Genomic DNA, 12,192 nt, shown 5'->3' with positions numbered 1-12,192 from the left:
CCCCCCCCCAAGAATACAATGTAGGATGGCAATCATCGGAGCGTCAAGAAAAGTTCAATTGTCAGACAAAAAAGCAGTGTACATCAAGTACTTTAAAAAACTGATGAGATTTATCAAGATGTCAAAGGATTACGAGCCCGCGACGTGCGCCAATGGCCTGCCGCAATGATGCACAGCTTCCGTAGCCAAGAACTTTCGTATTTGAAGTCTTGGTATGGCAGTGCCACAAGCCGGAATCCGGAACAGCATATTAAAGCCGCTGGAAGCCCCACACTTTAGCGACGTATAAATAATTGACTCCGATTTATTCTCATTGTGCAACCCACTCTGAATCTGCCTTATATATTCCTTCCAATTATAAGCAAGGATTCTTACCTACCACCCATTCCAAACCACATTAGAGTCTCTTCGCTCTCTTTTGGCATAGACATCTTAGAGCAGGCGTTCACCAATTTCGCCACTCGTCTCCTAGAACACACAAGCGTATCCCGATATCGTTTGTTTGGCTAATTTATACCCTGACCACATTTACACATCCACGGACCTCTAGTTTTCAGCATGAGCTCCATTTCGCCCGCAGTCAAAATGAACAAGACCACCACTTCTTTGCCTCCTATTTCAGACATTTTCCGGGGCCCTAACATCACGGACCCTTACTACCCACAGCAAGGCTACAGTATGTACGGGGGCATGTCGGTCGTCCCTCATACATATCCGGCCCCCCAGTACCAGCTTGCCACTCCCGAGCAAGTTGCACCGCGGTACTACAATGCCCCTTACACCATTCCCGCTTACGGTTTTGCAGGCAAAACTGGCTATGGTGATGCTCGGGATGCGTGGCGTGGTGGCGTCGACGTCCCTCATCAATTGCCGAGCCCCACACTTTACCAATCACCCGCCCAACTTGGCCATCGCGGCATGTCCATGTCCGTGGGTCTGAGTCCGCTGGATTACGCGGACATCCAGACACTGTCTCGCGAGATGTCGCCCAAGTCACAGCACATGGCCGCTTCGGGGTCCAAGATGAGGACACGCAACAACTTGCCCAAGGAAGTTACCAGCGTTTTACTCAAATGGTTGAATGAACACTTGAATCATCCATACCCCAATTCATTTGAGAAGGCGCAGTTGATCATCGCCACAGGCTTAAACCAGCAGCAGTTGAGCAACTGGTTCATCAATGCCAGGAGAAGAAAAATCAAGTCGTTGCGTGAAAAGCGGGACTCGCAATCTTCTTGAATCATGTGATTTGCCGCTTCAGCGATGCCCGCAGTGTGTTGTATTCTTAGTGCCTCGCGAGCGCCAACGCTACGTGGTGTCCTTGGTCTACATGCTGGTGTCGCCTTTCTACAAACGATAAGCTAACATACTTTATAATAAATTATTGGGACGGTTCAATTCTACTTGTACTTTGGATCTTTTCCTGGGGTCCCTGAGCCCTGATGCGAAATCAAGACTTTTCTTCGTAGAGCAGTTGAAATAGATCTACGGCTGTGTAGATCACACCCGTGATTTGAAAAGAAAAGAATTGCTGCAGCACAAAAATCACATGATTTCCTTCCTAAGTAATTGGGCCTTGGCAGAGATCCAATCAATTCCCAACAAAGTGCGCCAATACAATTCTCGGACAGATGGACAACCACCAGCTTTTCCCGAAAGGAAAATTGGCTTTTGCGCGACGCTGCATATAGTCACGTAGCTTGCATATCTTGTTTCCACTGATGCAGGAGCGCCTTCTTCTAGGAAGGCCATGGATGGACCGCATGGATTAGAAGCCCGGGGAAGGGAGTTACCAGCTCAAGCGACAGGCTAGTGGGGGGCAAATATAACAACGAGGATGATAGGCCGGTTTCAACCCGCTTCCAATCCTTTGCGATTACGCTGCCTCGATTTGTTACTGATTTCAAGTACCGGTGTTTGTTTGCGAAGGCCCCTGGCACTAAAAGAATGGTTTGGGGACAGTCTGTGATATACGGCAGGTATAGGCTGAAGTAAGGCTCGTAATTCAGGGGCATTTGGGTATGCATTCCAATAACCTTATCACGTGGTCCAAAAAGAAGTGCGATCTACTACGGATAACTACCTCGCTGCGCAAGATGTAATCTCGGCCGCAATTACTGGATGTTAAGCGAGCTAATTCTCAGTGCTCGCCCAGATCGGGTCGAGCGTCTCGTCACGTGAGCAGGGTCGAAGTACCCCGTGTGGATGGCTGGGAGTCCCATAAAAGAGGATTGGCAAAGATATGTGGAGAGGAGGGCCAAGGCGCCTGCACTGCCAAGACAAAACGGTATGTGGTTATGGCTGGATATTGATCCAAGCAGGTTATGGAGATGATTCTCCGCAAGTGCGGCGAAAGCGGCGTTCTATGCCGTATGATAATACGAGGATTAGCCGAATCATGCACGCTCACGAATACGAGGAAAGCTGGAAATGTAATAAGTGTCAAGGCAAAGAGAAAAGCCAGCAAACAAGGGGAATCTTCTTGTGCTGATTTCTTTATTTTGTTGGTCACGCTTGGAACTGGTCGCTTTTCGGATGCATACCTCCAAAGAGAACTCGGCAGGAATGCTTGATGTTTTTGTTCGTAGTGCACTGTCACGCATGCGATACATTTCACCGCAAAACAATCGCCTTTCCTCTTCCGCGCCACGGCCTTCCCTCATAGGCAGCAGCTAGAAAATCATTGATGGAGCGTGATGTGAGCTGGAAATGGTCCTTTAGCAAAAAAAAATTGTTGTTCGCCAAGGGAGCTTGTTGGAGTAGTGGAGACTATTAGGGCAGCTGTGGCTAAGTAATACTCGATGCTAAATTCAATTGCTCTTCTTGTTTATTGAGTGTGACGCTTTTGGTTGGCTGGAAGCGTGGATTGGCTGACTCTGATGCGACTCGTTCTGCCAGTTGCTCTAGTTCCCTCTATCCATCATTTGCTCGATGCTCGCTCTGCGGTATGCATGGTTGTGTTTTTAGGGCAGTATCCAACACTCCGTAGATTGTGTCAACTAGAATCATATCGAACCTCGGCTTTTCCAGTGCTGTGGGATTATCATTGTGACGGGCCTTGAGTAGCCGGAGCTTGTAGTACCTCATTTGGTTCTCAATTTGTGAAGAGCCGTTCACAGACTGTGTTTCTTTATTGATATTTTAGTCGCATTGAGTTCTTTGGGTCTTTGTGGATTGGAAGAACAACTGGTTCGTTGGGCTGGATCTGCAGAATGGGCCCTCAGTTAGTGAGGGCAGAATTGAAGAAGTTATGTGACAGTTGATTCACGAAACTTGTAGGCAGACCTAACGACCAAAGCACTTATCATTATATTCATCCAGTAGTTCTGGGGCTAACGGATGCATAGAACTGATGGGCCCTGAGAGCTTGAAAGCCCATGTTACACAGCTAATATAGCCCAATTTAAGATGTGCAAGCCACATATACCCGCATTTCATATCGCCCACAGATATTCAGAATGTTCCAGTCACAAGATCTCGAGGTAAACTCTGTATCGGTCCGGCCCTTGAAACTCCAAGCTCCTTGTATATTAGTCCTCTATCACATAAGATATTCTACCAATACTAGGACTGGGTTGTACGAGATATAAGTACTCTACTAAACACAAAACAGCAGTACTGTATCTCACGAGGGATTTGTACCATACTGCACGAGATACTAGTACTGTGTTGGACTAAGTGGAGGTACTTGATTGGTATTCGAGTACTTGCGATAATGGGAAGTTACCCAAGATGACTGCTCTGTTGCGTCGAACACCACTGAGATTTTTGCTGTCTTGTTCACCAATGACAGTCCTCAACTATATAATCCCACCCTTCCTGTCATATAGTTTGTCCATGTACTTGCATAAGAAATATTCTCTCAAACTACTAAAAAACCTCTTGCCGTTCTATTTCTGTCGGGATCCTTACTCAGTGTCACGACAAGGGCAAACCGTGCCACGGGATCGCGTCCTTTATCTCAATGGTTTTGGTGCTCATCCCATGAAAAAATGAAGCTTGAAAAACACATCAAAGTTTTTTGGAGCATACAAATTTATTCTTCTGGTGAAGACTTTACATACCACTTTTCGACAAGACATGAAGCGCTTTGGGGAAGAAAACAATTAACATGCAAACGGCGATGGATTTGCTGCAAATTCTTCACGTCTTCCGAAATTAGCACTGCATGAAAATGAGCCGCAACAGAAGCTCTTGACGCACCAGAGGTATTTATCATACATCGGTGTCGTTCACGTGGCAGCTCTCACAATTCCCCATTTCCATGTGGTTAATTGTGTGCGATGTCGATATTTTTTACAAGAGATACCAAAGCTCGACCGTGGAGATTGGTGAAGATGGTACTCGACCCTGAAGATAGTACTCGACGGTGAAGATATTGGTGCTTGACTGTGACATTAGTACTACATTGCATAACATACTGGTACTCGACCGTGAAGATATAAATACTACACTACACATTGGCACTGTATTCCACAAGATACTATTACTTGACTGCGAAGATAATAGTACTCAAATGTGAAGGTAATACTTGACTGCGAAGGTAGTACTTCAATACACAATATATTGGCACAGCGTTGCCAAATCCTGCCACTAAATCAGCCCTGACCAGAAAACTACTAGGGCTCCGAGGGCAATTATCAATACTCTACTAGCCAATACATCAGTACTCTGTGTCTTGTTCCTGTAAGCGCATATATGACTATATGCACTCTCATTACTGTGAGTTCCGTCAGATATCATTCTAGACAACACATAGGATATTGTCTCGAGTTCTAGGGGTTCCATTCACGTGAACTCTGAATTCAGTATATGAAGGTGGAAGAGAATTCCGGTAGAGCTTCAAGAAAACCAGTGATCAAATAGTATTACATAACCCGTATGACCCGTGAAGTCCGTAACACTCTTCCACGAAACGCAGTTCTATTCGCCAACATGCCAGTGCTTAATTGTGTGTGGTGTCGATAATTCCTGCACGAGATAAAACCCGACCGTGAAGATATTGGTGTTTGACTGAAGATGGTAAGCGACTGTGAGGATAATAGTAGTTGACTGCACAAAATACGGACCCTGCATTCCGCAAATAATGGCCCCGACTGCGAAGATAATAATACCAGCCGGTGAAGATATTATTACTCGACGGTGATGATAATAGTACTCGATGGGGATGATAATAGTATTCGAAGTTGAAGATAATATTACTCGACGATGAAAATAATTGTACTTGACTGTGAAGATAATCGTACTCGACGATGAAGATAATACTCGACGGTGAAGATAGTGTACTCCACTCCACGATATAGTGACACTCTGCACAAGATACGAACGCTCGACTGCGAAGGTCCTCCAATACAGTGACTGCGCTGCACACGTCCTGCCACTACAGCCACACCAAACCACACAAATACCACGGCCCCACTAAACACCCGTACCCTTTCACACCTGTGCCCTTTCACACCAGTGCCCTTCTACACCAGTGCCCTTCCACACCCGTGCCCTTTTGCAAAACACTGAACCTCTGATCCCAGCAGCCCGCGCCCGCACGACCATGTCACGTGGTAGCCGCCATGTACCCCTCACGTGGCAAGGGATAAAACTTCCGTCCAGGCAGAGTTTTCTTCCTTCTCTTTACCCCAGGATTTCGAAAATAGCACTCGAATGATCCCAGGTTCCGCACATCCTTGAATTGAGTATTCTGCTACTGCAAGACCAGGGCCGCGCAGAACAGCCGCGCGCGCTGTGTGCAGTGCGCCGGCCTCAGAAGATGCCCAGCGCTCGCAGGCCCTGCCCTAGTGTTCTTCTTAGAACATCGGCAAACGCCCCACACCCGCCCCCAACACCCCACCCTACCCCCGCCGCCACGCGCCCAGATGCCCACGTCCACATCCGACGCGCTCGTGGCCATCGCCGAGCGCATTCTCGGCCAGGTGGCCGGGCTCTCCACGGCCGAGATCTCCAAGCGCGGGCGCAAGTACCGCTTTGTGAACAAGAACTTCCAACGTGTGCGCGAGGAAGACAAGCATTTGACGGTCTGCCCGGAGCGGCCGCAGGACCATGTATCCGTGGTGCTGGCGCACGGCATCCTCGCGGCCATCCGGGCGGACATCTTCGACACCCACCCGGACCTCTGCCTCATGATCATAGGCGTGGCGCGGGCGCTCGAGGAGAACCACTGGTACGAGGAGGAAAACTCGTCGGTGGTGCACTTCGACGTGCAGCGGCCCGCGGTGGCGCCGGGCCAGGCGCAGGCCGCCGTGCGCTTTGCGGAGCGTGTCACGGACACCCACTTGGCGCAGGGCTACAACGTGCTCTACTGCGCCAAGTTGAACTTCCTCCACACGGACCACCACGTGGGCTCGCGGCTCGAGGGCGCGTGCATGCGCGAGTACGTGGCGCGGTACTTTGGCGCCGCGGCGCTCGAGCTGCCGGACGTGCTCGCGGCGCTCAAGAGCTTCTCGCACTGGGCGCACATCAAGGGCCTCCTCTACCGGCTAGGGCTCCCGCACATGGACGTGGACGACGCGTTGGCGCGCCGCTTCGCCGCGTTCCCGGCCCCGCCGCCGGACCTCGCGGCGTACGTGCACGCACGCAGCCCCTCCGGCACGTCCAGGTTCGCGTTGGTGTGCAAGGCCCTCGACCACCTTGCCCAGTACAAGTACGCCCGCTTGGTGCCGTACCCGCACGGGCCGCTTTTCGACTGCCGCTGGGCCTTCGCCTTGTGCGCCGACATTGCGCGCGACCCGGCCCGGTACCATCTCCGGGCCAAGGCCAAGAGGTTGTCGCGCGACCCGGCCAACCTCCCGGAGTTGGCGCAGCGCTGGGGCGGCCACATCGACGCCTTGTTGCTGGCGGTGTGCTTGGTTCTCCACGTGTTCCCGGACACGGCCGGCGAGTGCTTTCTCCACAGCCGCGTCCCGCTGTTCTCGGACGCCATGGTCGCCCGGCACGCGGACTACTACCAGCAGTTGCTCGCGGTGGCCCGCGAGATCGACGACTACGAGCGCAAGGGCTGGGCGCCCGAGGACATCGTGCTCCGCATGCACAAGGCGCACGTGCCCAGCTGGCACGACGAGGTCGCGCGGGCCAAGAACCACGCCTGACGGGCGGCGGCCGCTCTGCGTGTCGCGGGCTGTGTCCTCTCGCCACTCGCCCGTGCAGATGGTGTTGCCGTGCTTTGTTCTGGACGCCAGGCTGTTTCGGTGCCATGACGGGCATCGGCAGTCCCGGCAGCGACCCTGCCGTGGCAATGCCAGCGTGGCTCTATGCTCGGCTTTATCAGCGTGGCCTTATGCTTGGCTTCTGCCACCTGGCTTTGCTCGACTATTGGCATTGTGGCTTTCTGCTTGGCTTCTGCCACCTGGCTTTCGCTCGACTTTTGACACCGTGGCTTTATACTCGGCTTCTGTCAATGTGGCTCTACACTCGGCTTCTGCTCGCCGCGCCGGATTCGGTGGCTGTGCCTCGTTCACGTGGGCGGCGCAAGTCTCTGGCGCCTGGCCCGTGGCCCCAAAGGACTGTCGGGCTGACCCCGTGTAGAATGCACCATGGGGAAGAAATGGTCTTGCGGCGCTGCCGTCATGCTTGGCAAACACCGGCTGTCTGGGGAAGAGCTGCTGGGTGGGGAGAAGCTGCTGGGGCTCCACACGCCTGGCACCAATGGGCGGTCGCCTGTGCCCTGGTGCGTGCTATATATGGCCACATGCCTTTGGCATGTTAATACATAGGGATCATTGATGCAAAGAACACACCACAACGCGGAAAGAAGCACCAAGCTCGTCTTGGGCATCAATGTGAAGGTCTAGCTAGGGCATGGACCCGGCTTTTCAACCGCAATATTCAGAGAAAATAGGGCTCCAAATACTCAGCCCAGCAGCTTGCATCCACAGCACAATTCGTCTGAGTGCGCCGGAAGCTAAACGCATCAAGCACAACGCATCTCATTTCACCAGACCAATTTTCCAAACCCATGGCATCACACTATAAACGGCCAAACTACAATGTACCAAACTACAATGTACCAAACTACAATGTACCAAACTACAATGTACCAAACTACAATGTATCAATCTCACAGCACCAAACTATAAAGTTCCGAACTACAATGTACCAAACTACTATGTACCAATCTTCAATGCACCAGAAACCGTACGGCTTGCCGTCTATCCAATCAAAGTATATCTCCCCAGTTGCCATAAATCAGTGTCGGAATAAGCCACCTTGCGCCTGCGCACGGGTGACACCTGCTGTTAGAGGAACCGTCTGCTGATTTGGTCGTGTATACTAGTGTTAGCGGCTTGTCGCGGCTATTGCCTCTTTCGGACATACGGGTCCGCGGGCGATCCCAAGAACCAATATAATCCAATGCCTTGATCAATGGTACCGTGCCTGCACCCTTATCTCCTCTCCTGCTCCAATCACAGCCCCAAAAAGAGAAAAAAGCGAAAGAAGAGAAAGCGAAAAAAGAAACACGCATCGGCCGCTCTTGTTCTCAATTGTGTCAGAGCCTTTCGCTCGTGTGAATCCTGCACCCGGGCGGGGAGCGCTTAGATGCCCATCTAGATTTGATCATTCCCAATAACAGGTACTTAATTGGATACTAATCCCACCTCCTGGTCCTTGGACTTATCCAGTCACAAGATCGTTTTTTTCGATTTTCTGGAATTTCTCACAGAAACCCAGCTCGCCAGCAACTGCCCGCCCCGCCAGCCTCCCACATCCACATCAGTATATGACGAAATCCAAAGAAAACCCCCACGATTTTGTCTTGGAGCAGGTCCACGATAAGAAAACACGTGACTACACTCGTGAGCGGAACGCGGCGGCATGGAAAAACCTTCTTTCGGTGCAAGCCTACGTGACCCGAGAACACGTGTTGGGCTTGTCGAAAATCACGTGTTCCGACCCCAACAGGCTCGTTGTGTTCGCCTTGCGGGCCAAACGGCCAAATGCAGATATTCTCTGCTCGTGTGAGCTCTTAATCAGACAATCCTGGAGGTACGAAAAAGACGCCTGCGGGAACGTCCAGCGAAAAGACGTGTTGAGCGGCTGTATAGGAGGAGTGTATACATACGAGGAACACAGGGGCCGTGGTTTGGCCACCATCATGATCGACAAGTTGGTCGAAACGGCAAAGACTGACGCGTATCTCGGCCCCTCCGGCTTTACTTTCCTATACTCCGAAGTGGGCGAGTTCTACGTGCGGAACGGCTTCAAGTCTTTCCATGTGGATTTGCTCAATCTCCCGCTCTCGTACACAGGGCTGAAACACGTGTTGCAGCCTGGATATGAGCTAGTCAAATACAATGAGTTTGGCGATTTGTTTGAGCGCTACAACCAGCATTTTGACCGTGATATGAGACGCCAAGTCCAGGAGGACGGGCTCGTTCGGATCTCGGTCAACCCCACAGCCGACTATGTCGACTGGTTCCACATTCGAGCAAAGTACTTGGGGCTCACCTTATTTGGAGACAATGCGCCAGGCATCGACTTCCACAAAGAGTCCTTGGACACGCTCGCCTCCAAGTTCAAGGCCACAGAGCCGATGTATTTCGGCATCAAGTCCGTATGTCCCCAAACGGGCAGGTTGCGGGGGTTTCTTGTGTGGCAGTACGAGTACGGCTTCAACGAAAACGAGAACCGTTTTGAAAACTACGTGACTCTTGTCAAAAGCTTTGTCGGCGACGACGCCTCAGACCCCGATAAGGTGGCCTTGGCACTCATTGAGCAATTGAAGGCTTACTTGGAGGCTGAGCACAGCACGCCACAAATGTCCAACTTCCACAAGATCGTGATGTGGGAGTCCGAGATATCTCCGGCGGTCAAGACGTCTTTGATCAACAAATTCAACTGCACTCATGGGCTCGAGAATTCTTCCAGAAGCGCCATTCTCTACAATAACGAAGCCGACGATGAGAAGTTGAAGCTGGGCAGCATGATTTGGGAGAACAACACCAAGTTGCCGTGGTTTTGAAAGCCTGGCGCCTCGGTTTCAAATAATAAAACGCCTAATACTCCTCCACCACACATGGCAATCGTTTAATTCTCAATCGTATCTGCCTCAAGTAGAACTCATTTTTCTTGTCGTCATCGTCCATAGTCCCGTATGTCCCGTCTAATTAGGCGGCTGCGTCAAAGCATGGTTTATTCCCAATGGTGAGCACTTTTCTTCATCCATATACTCAAATGTGGTACGTTCTACTGACGCAAGAAACCCTTTCCTTGTTTCCCGGAAAATTCAAACAATGAACAATTATCACACTGTAAGGGCAGTGGAAAAGCCAATATTCCTCTTCAGGTGTTGTGCCCAACGCTGCGCACGTGACCTGTCTCCATGAAAATGATCTCGTGTCCCTCCCAAGACCAGCCAATCCACCAGATATTGCACTCTTCACACAATGGAACTTCTTCCTCAGGGTCAAGCAAATACCACAGAGGTTTTGTGGGAGGACCAGCAGAAAATAAACGAGTTTTCGTCTCTAATCAACAAAAAAGACACGTTGGCCGACCAGCTCGACACATACAAAAATGAGAAGGAATATATCGATGATCTAGCCATGGAGATCGAACTTTTGGACGACGAAGAAAAAATACAGTACAAGATTGCAGATGCTTTTGTTTTCGTCAGCGTCACGAAAGCTGTGGAGATGATCGAGAAGGAAAACGAGCTTTTGGATTCCAAGATCTCTCTAATTTCGGACCGCATTGACGATATCGACTCTCAGTTGTCGATGTTAAAGGCACACTTATACGGCAAGTTTGGGAAAAGCATCAATCTCGAGCGGGATTAGACTTCTGTCTTGATGAAGAAGGGGACATTCAAGCGGATACCATGGCTGAGATACATAGGAACTGGAATACTACAATAAGAGCTCAAATTCAAGACATGTTTCATTCAAATATCACCAAATAGCTGCTGCACGGCGATACTTAACAGGGTGCCTGGATCACAGCATCCAGGTTGGGAACGCTTCATTGACTGTGAGTACCAATATAGGTTTCCACGCACTCTTGATCATAAAGTAAAGTAAAGCTAACAAATATGACAGTCAGACATGAGTCTCTCTGTGTCATAGGTTTGCGTAGCCGTACTTCAGAACAAGAAATGATTTGGGAAGCTCCCGTTAGGTGTGCTGCTCTGTGACTAAGCCATGCACGAAGACAGTGGAACAATGGGCGTTTCGGGGATATCAGGGAACTCCGATTGACATCTGCATACATGAACATGGCCATGTGGAACAGGAAGCTCGTAGGATAATCTGCTGCCTATAGGGCCGGTACTAAGGACCAATGATTCCAACACGTATCCTGGACCGATTTCAATTTTGATCAATGGGCTTTCTGAGAGCCCCATAATAGAGACCTTTTCTAAGGAGTATACAAAACTCCTCGTGGCATTGAGGGAAAAATCAAAATCAATTGCATTTCCATCTCCTAGCCCTCCTACTTTGATGACCGGTACGGATGGTAGATCTTCATCCACCCCAGTGATTCTGAACACCGAGCCGGGGGATTCTAAAAGGAAGGTTTGATTTTTTGCAACAGAGTGACCACCTGCAAAATTCAAGTCCAATATTGAGCCATGGTCTACTTTTATACAGCCATCACCCAAAATACTTGTTGATGTTTGCCAAAAGGTATTGTACAAGCAAATAGATCCGTCATTTACTATGGTTGAGGGGCGTTCTCCAGATGCGCCCAAAATCAACGAGGCCGTGGACACAACTTCTTTTCGAAAAACCATCATGCCCTGATTTCTCCATCCCGCCTCTGACGTTACAATAAATGGAGATATGTCATCAGGGGCACTGGAAATACCAAAGAACATTTCACCACTATTGGAGAAATATGCTTTAGGCGCGATGTGGTAAGTGGAATGATCCCCTTGGGACAGGAAAGAGTTGAATGAGATAATTCCATGGTTTTGGAAGTCTTGCCCTATCATTCTCACCGACACACCATTGGTGTTCGTGACGTAAAGATCACCTTCATTAAGTACATAGTGCCCTAAATCAACATCCATGCAGTTCACAATCGAGAGATAGGCCCTCTCAGCTATGTTGAGATTATCAAAAAGTAAATTTGGCTCTGTTTTCGTTGTGTTACTTCGAATATACACTGCAAATACCAGACTCAACAAATAAAAGACCACAGTCGTCACGCAGGTGTTTAGTTTCATGGTGTATGTATATTAAA

General features: G+C 49.9%; 5 protein-coding genes across 5 annotated transcripts; 4 read left to right on the top strand and 1 right to left on the bottom strand.

The window, feature by feature from the left end:
* Positions 1-585: 585 nt before the first annotated feature.
* CUP9 (transcription factor CUP9) lies at positions 586-1,239 on the top strand (the record flags this gene model as incomplete). The annotated part of the gene is made up of 1 exon (XM_018853835.1): positions 586-1,239. The coding sequence occupies one exon, from the start codon at positions 586-588 to the stop codon at positions 1,237-1,239; it is 654 nt and encodes a 217-aa protein (XP_018712287.1).
* Positions 1,240-5,870: 4,631 nt separating this feature from the next.
* METBIDRAFT_40452 (uncharacterized protein) lies at positions 5,871-7,100 on the top strand (the record flags this gene model as incomplete). The annotated part of the gene is made up of 1 exon (XM_018857275.1): positions 5,871-7,100. One exon carries the CDS (start codon positions 5,871-5,873, stop codon positions 7,098-7,100), a length of 1,230 nt encoding a protein of 409 aa, XP_018712286.1.
* A 1,628-nt stretch (positions 7,101-8,728) lies between these two features.
* METBIDRAFT_10718 (uncharacterized protein) lies at positions 8,729-9,970 on the top strand (the record flags this gene model as incomplete). The annotated part of the gene is made up of 1 exon (XM_018853834.1): positions 8,729-9,970. One exon carries the CDS (start codon positions 8,729-8,731, stop codon positions 9,968-9,970), a length of 1,242 nt encoding a protein of 413 aa, XP_018712285.1.
* A 424-nt stretch (positions 9,971-10,394) lies between these two features.
* Positions 10,395-10,787, top strand: METBIDRAFT_10717 (tubulin-binding prefolding complex subunit; the record flags this gene model as incomplete). The annotated part of the gene is made up of 1 exon (XM_018853833.1): positions 10,395-10,787. The coding sequence occupies one exon, from the start codon at positions 10,395-10,397 to the stop codon at positions 10,785-10,787; it is 393 nt and encodes a 130-aa protein (XP_018712284.1).
* Positions 10,788-11,140: 353 nt separating this feature from the next.
* METBIDRAFT_10716 (uncharacterized protein) lies at positions 11,141-12,175 on the bottom strand (the record flags this gene model as incomplete). Its single annotated transcript, XM_018853832.1, has 1 exon — positions 11,141-12,175. The coding sequence occupies one exon, from the start codon at positions 12,173-12,175 to the stop codon at positions 11,141-11,143; it is 1,035 nt and encodes a 344-aa protein (XP_018712283.1).
* Between the last annotated feature and the right edge of the window lie 17 nt (positions 12,176-12,192).

The sequence above is a fragment of the Metschnikowia bicuspidata genome (genome assembly GCF_001664035.1).
Source record: "Metschnikowia bicuspidata var. bicuspidata NRRL YB-4993 chromosome Unknown METBIscaffold_2, whole genome shotgun sequence".
In the NCBI taxonomy this organism is placed as follows: domain Eukaryota; kingdom Fungi; phylum Ascomycota; class Pichiomycetes; order Serinales; family Metschnikowiaceae; genus Metschnikowia; species Metschnikowia bicuspidata.
The sequence above is the reverse complement of the archived record's forward strand: the minus strand, read 5'-3'. Positions and strand labels throughout refer to the sequence as shown.